Raw genomic sequence first — 6,770 nt, forward strand, 5'->3', positions numbered from 1 at the left:
AACTGGAATTGAAGGAATAATCCAAACAGCAGGTGAAATGTACTTAAATCATGTGAGAAAATCTCAGAGACAGCAAATGTATGAGATGCTTACTTAAGGGTTAAATTCATTATGAACATTATACATTAATTTGCTATAAGCTATCATTTACCTAGAACAGGATTATATTATATCAATATTAAGCGTTTTCCTTTTAAAAATAACATGAGCGCTGGTTAATTACCTTGGAGAGGATTCAAAAACCACTTGCTGCGGTCCAGTCAGAACAACATACTGTAAAAGTGCTATGAGCGATGTCTCTCCCATCAATGTCCGATTATTAACGGAGCATTTTCATCCTTCATCCGAGCTGATGGAAAACAAGGAACTCCATAATTGACATTACATAGAGGAGGGAGCCAGGAGGGGCTGTTTTGGGGCTATTATGTATTGGAACCAAATATTTCACTCAGACTCCCTTCAGTTTCTCGAACAGCTGTTTTAGTATTCAAAACAAAACTCATTAAAATGACCTGGGCGTTCATCAAAACAACCAGTGTTTTTACCTGGCACATGCCCATGTTTTTTTTGTACATGATGTCAAATTCAATATACAAAAGGCTAAAGTGAAACATCTCTGCTCCCTTATTAGTCTTGTGTTGACACTTAATAAACACGTGCCTGGTTAAGACAATGTTACATCGGTTTTGAATTCCTGAATCCAAATGTGGTTTTATAATGGCTGCGGAAAAAATCTTAGGAATGCTCAGCTGAATGCATATTTTCTTGAATTTCAAATAATGGACTCCATTATGCTTAAAGATCACATTGATAACATTTTCATGTAAACAGATAATTTTTTTTGAAATAATACATTTACAGAGCTTATAGAAAGGTGCTGAAAAATGTATCTCATTCCTTTAAAACATTATTATGATTGTGAATTAATAATTTATTTCTTGAATGTTGAATGTCTTGAATTTAAAGCAGCAATACAAGACAAATACAATTTTTTAATAACGTTTTTGTGAACCTCCTCTGCTCTTGGAGAAGGGACAGACCGCTGTGTATATAACATTCTAATGTTCCCGGACAATATTTCCCTGGATCCTGTTGGGACAAGATGAAAGGCTTTGTGGCCTAATATCACTGTAACTGCAGGTGTGGAGGCTCCCATTTCACCAGTGTCACTGATGTTCACAGACGTTTGGAAGAGGGAGGGGGGGGACATCCTCGAGACATCTGCACGTTTGGATAAGCATCTGAGGGTTCAATCAAATTCAACACCTAGCAGGTAAATGTTTGGATACCTCTAAAACCCTCAGTGTGTGTGTATGTCCGTGTGTGTGTGTGTTTGGTGAATAGTCTTATTTGGAGTCTGTTCTGGCTTGTCATCAAAGGAGATACCACAACCACATGGCTTTATCAAGAATGAGAACAATATCTCTGTGATCATTTTCCTCAGGAGGGGCCGTTTACAGAGGACTCCAGTTTGTAATATTTGTCATCCAGCTTGTTTACATTAACCCTTTTTATTTGAATTTAGACAGATGGGCAGCCCTTGTTCAAATGAAAGCCTTGTTCATATATGACACGGACTTGATGAATTACTCCCATTTACTCTGTCTTTTGTAAAATGCAATCATAAAGGATTATATGAGCTGCTCAAACCGCTACCGCACCGGATACAACTATAAAAGATTCAGGTTTTATGAGCTGTCATGCTTTGATTAGCAGAGCAGAGCGTCAGCCAAAAATGCATTTTACACTTTCCTCTAGATACTGCTGCTGCCAATCACTACAGGAAGAAATCCTGATTCACAAAACACACAAAGAAAGACAAAAGAAAGACGTTGGGAACAAGATTGTATGTATTAAAAAAAATTTGCTTAAACTCACTGGGCTGGTTCACTGTGTTGTTGAGGGTCAAAAGGGCACAAACGGTCAAACATAAGATATTGGATTACTTAAAACCAGTCAAAGATTAGTCAATGGAAGAGAATGAATCGGCAGATTTTCTAGTATTTCATGTATCGTTTCAGTAATTTTTCGAGCAAAAATGCTGCATTTTCTCATATTTATTAACAAACTGATTATCTTTAGGTTTGATGGCATCACAGCGATCTCTAAGGACTTATAAATGGCTTTTTAACACTATTTATAACATTTAGTAAACGAAGAATCAACTAATCGAGAAAATAATCAGTAGATTAAAGTGGACTTTTTTAACTTTGACACAACACTGGCGTTCTTCATTGAGTCAATGCCCATCCGTTCACTCTTTTTACCTCGGTTTCACAGTTAGTCCAGTTGTTCCACTGTTACCAAGCTACTGGGGACAACAATGCTCATCCTGTTTTGGTTGAGCAATGGCAGATGCGCCTCCTTTGTGTCGTAATTAGACCTTTGTTTTTTCCAGGAAAAATCCAGAATGATAAGTTACAGCAAAAAAAAAAAATGTGTTTAACCAGTTTATTGGAGCCCTACACCTAACAGATGTTAGCTGTAAGCTGGCAAGAAACGAGTGCATTGATCTTAGGTGACTTTGTGTTCAGTTCAGCCTCTGACTGAACTCAAAACTAACCAGAAACTCCAGTCCTTTCCATAAAAGTGACATCATTCTACTGTTTACCCCACAATTGTCAAAACAGGGGATAAAAAGTTCTTTGTGATAAATTTCCAGCACCTGAAGCAACACACCAACTCAGCCGCTTCGGAAAAACACGTTGCTATCTTCAGACTGAACAGTGTTTCTATCCACTGTCAGTACACAGTGCTATTTACTGAGGAAAGCTGATATATCAATATTAACCAGATACTTAATCACACTCCACAGGTCAGGTTTCTCTGCCCCTCCTTAAACAGGGAGGTCAGAGGTCAGGATCAGCTACAGCGGCAGTCTTGAAGCTGCTTGCCAGTGGTTTGCTCTACAACAGTCTAACAGGAGATCAAAGTCCACCCGATGAAGAGAGGCTTCTCCCTCTCATTACGCCCTCCTGTGCCTGAAGAACTTTTTGGCATCTTGCAAATTTGGAATCACACACACCTTGACAGTCGAGGAAAAAAAATAATTACATGTAAAGCTAAATGAAAAAAATTGGATAATTTGTATCAATGCCACATCTCTTGACATATCCTTTGATAAAAATACAGCCCGAGATACAAGATCTGGTTTGGAACTGAAACCGACTGAGGCATCGCAGCCAAACTGTTGCAAGGGGACCTTCCAGTTTCCACCACAACAAACGAATACTAGGGAGAAGACCGAGGATCACTCATCTAAAATATTATTCTTTCATACTAAATGACCAGTCAATACGATGAACCACAGAACACAGGGACCGAGGGAGTAACTTGTCTTCTCCGAGCCACATTGACTGATCAAGTCCAAAATCCACTGACTACATTTAGATTTTAAAACAGCTAAATTTAACTTCCAGAAGACAACACAGCCTCCTTATATTCTAGCATTTGACTGGTGGTTGGTGTGAATTCGTCTCCCGTGTTAGTCATGCAGATGACATCTCAGTGGTGGGTTGGTGAGAATTTAACTCACACTGGCCGGATCCTGTTGTAGAAAGTGTTGCTCTTCGCAGCCTCTGCAATCTGTGCAGCTGCTTTCTTCTCCTCAAATTCCTCCCTGCTCAGGACCGTGCCCTTGTGGCCGTGCTCCACCAGCTTACGGGCCAACTCCCTGCTCTGCGAGAGAAAAGAAAAGGAGAGGAGTCAGTCGAGGAGAGGAGAGGAGAGGAGAGGAGAGGGGACACGGCCTGCAGGCAGGGCTGAAGACTGTCAGATGTTGTCAGTCTTGAGTTTTGGCACGGGAAAGCTGTGAACGCTGTGATTTATTTTTTCACTGCTCTTCTTGGAGAGCGCTTTAGGAGTGCAACTACTGTTTTTATTATTATTAAATGTCTATCTCAATTTCCCTGAGCTTGATATGATGTCCTTTTGCTTGATTTGTCTGCCAAACAGCCCAAATTTGAAAGACGTTCACTTTACGATGATATAAAACAGAGAACAGCAGCATATCCTCACATTTGAGAAGCTGAAATCAGGAGAATATATGGCATTTTTGCTTTATAAAAGCTTTAAAATAATTACTTTTCTGTCACTGTGGCTATTTTTGACAAAGCATCCATCCAATTTCTGGAACGTCCGACTCAGGAATCACCATGTATTGACAAATGAAAATTGAAATGTTGTTAGCCAGTGAGATTTAGGACTTTAACCACTCCGGCCTTTAGTTTAAAATCATTATTTCACTCCTTTCCCCAAAATATGGAGGTGAATGCCAGTTCTGCAACACCACCCGCTTCAGATATAGTTTCATTTTATGGATTTAGAGCAATTTCATGCCTTTGCACAGGTCCATTCATCTTCTAAGTGTGTGTGTGTGTGCGAGCATACATGTGTCAGTGCTTCTGCAGGGATTGTTAGCTACATTATTCCAATCACCGTTCGCAGACCCACCATCATTAAAGCCAAGCCATAAAGTCATCATCTGAAAACCAAATCTTGCTGTCAAATCCTGTGGCTTGTCAGATCAAAGCTTCGGCCACATGTCCTCCTACCCCAAAATCCCTGCAGCAGGGCCTGCGTCCACACCCGAGAGGAAAAGTTATATTTTCCTTCAACTTTGATGTGGCTCACCAGAAATGAGTCTCAGACATTTGCCGGTCCTAAAATTGGCCTGAAAATCATTGTCTTCATTTTCAAGGCTCATTGAGTAAGTCTATTTGAATGAGCTGGACACACCAGGAGCTGGGCTAATATGTCTTTGACATAAAACCTCTGCTTCATTTTTGTGAGTTTTCAGTCATGGTTTGTGACAAATCGTAAATACCGTCATCCAGGAGAAATAGGTTTATAATTAGCTGATTTATCAGAACTTAGGCCTTATCAGCATGACTGCACAGGTTAGATGACCTGTGCTGGCTGCGTTGTGTCACAACACAGGGGTGGTTGAGTTTGATCGTGATTGACTGCAGCTGATTATCAGGTCAGATATGAGTTGTTCTCTTCTCCTTGTGGACACAGGTGTTCAAACAAAGTGGCCACTACAGCAGCTACGTGTACCATTAGCAAGAGTGCCATCTGCTGGGCGAAAGCACAAGTCCAATTCAAGCCAGGTTAGAACTATTTGTATACCAATTAGAATAAATCTAAGACTCAAGAGATTGGTGAAAACATTTCAGGTACAACAGCATTTATAAAAGAGACACTTTTGACATTTTCAATCCTTGAAACGAGACAATTTAAATCATTTTAAAGCATTTTCAGGACTTTTAGTCTCAATGTCTTTAATGTTGGGTTTCGATCATAATGGTCAAACTAGATTAACTGCAGTAATGAGACCTTGGGACCAGTAAACAGTATCACTATCAACAATAAAGGACCAAGGACTCAACTTCCTGCTGTTGCCTCTATTGCTTTGAAATCATATGACAGAGTGAGGAGTAACATACATATTAATTCATGTATTTTAGCTCATGTAGCAAACTCCAAATGATTGGATAAGTGTGCCACCTAGCGTGCGACCACAGATACTACACCAACAAAACCTCCCCTCGTAGCAAAGGCAGCATTTCTTTGACACCACACACACACACTGCTTGTATTCAGGAAAAGTTCATGCGTGCCGACAATTACGAAGATAACGTGTTATGCACTTCAAAAATGACCACATTTAAGCCATGTATAGTAGCCTATGAAAACGTCCTTTCGAAAATAGACCATAAGCCAGATTCCATTCAACATTTTGACGAATTGTTGAGAGGCCTACCTCGGTAAACGTCCATTAAATCAATTAAACAATCTCAATGATACAGCATTCAATGCGGGAATACTTAGAGTGAACGCCAAAAAAAAAATAGCGAGAACTCAACATGTAAAATCTCTGTAACTAGAATAACGTCAGCCTGCAGCAGTCTGGAAAGCAGAGTGTTGTATTATTAATGAGAACGAGTTGGAGGATTTGGTACATGCCGAATTAAAGAAGTGGTTTTGTTGATTTTAAAAAGTCGAAAGTTGTGTTGTTATAACTTGCACTGTCGTAGATAGGCAGAGATAACGTTTAAGTGGCAGCTTTGTAAAGGCGGTTCTGAACGACGTGGTGCAAACAGAACAGAACCACTACACGGAGAGCTGAAGTCAACAGTTTGAGAGTGACTCACTTTTGAGTAAAATAAATCCATTGGCGTCACTTTGGAGTCGAGATAATCTTCGTACACTTTAAACTGTGTGACGGGATCGAGGAGACGTGCGGCTGCGCTGTGCTCCATCTGCACGCGCGCTGTGTTGCGACAGGCTGCTATGGCAACGGCCTCACCTGCCTGTCACGTGCGGCACATCACAGGAAGCGGAAGTCAGACACCTCCCAAAAATTGTAAAGAGTAGCACAAATACGTTCAGAAATAATTTATACGTTCAGGCTATTTTCCTTTTTTTTTTTTTTTGTCTTTTTACAGCAAAGGGTTCACTGCAGTTTGACCGGGCAGTTAAAGTCGTGGTGCCAAAATTGTCATTTTACAATAAAATCCCTGGACAAATTGTAAGTAAGTGGCTGTTCAGTACATCATCCAATCTTTGTTTGTTTTACTCCTCCTCCTTTGTCTATCCCAGCTCTGGACCAAGGGAAACCCCGAAAGCAGCAACAGACTGCAGCATAATCTACATTGGATTGAGCTCCAGTACAGCAAATATTTATAAGACAAGAGAACTCAAGGTGAAAGGCCGTGACACGCCGCCGTCGGCCATCGTCAGGGCCGTCGGTGAGCGGCTTTTTGACC

At 40.5% G+C, this 6,770-nt stretch overlaps 1 protein-coding gene across 1 annotated transcript in view; it reads right to left on the bottom strand.

Annotated features, from left to right (window-relative positions):
- Positions 1-6,268, bottom strand: part of cfap299 (cilia and flagella associated protein 299) — a 77,028-nt gene extending 70,760 nt beyond the window's left edge. Inside the window, exons 1-2 of the mRNA XM_084360639.1 lie at positions 6,156-6,268; positions 3,536-3,678 (exon numbers count right to left, since the gene is read on the bottom strand). Coding sequence (XP_084216765.1) covers positions 3,536-3,678; positions 6,156-6,263 — 251 coding nt within the window. The 5' untranslated portion in view covers positions 6,264-6,268. The remainder of the gene's footprint in view (positions 1-3,535; positions 3,679-6,155) is intronic.
- Between the last annotated feature and the right edge of the window lie 502 nt (positions 6,269-6,770).

The sequence above is a fragment of the Pagrus pagrus genome (assembly GCF_965226575.1).
Source record: "Pagrus pagrus genome assembly, chromosome: 8".
Classification (NCBI taxonomy): domain Eukaryota; kingdom Metazoa; phylum Chordata; class Actinopteri; order Spariformes; family Sparidae; genus Pagrus; species Pagrus pagrus.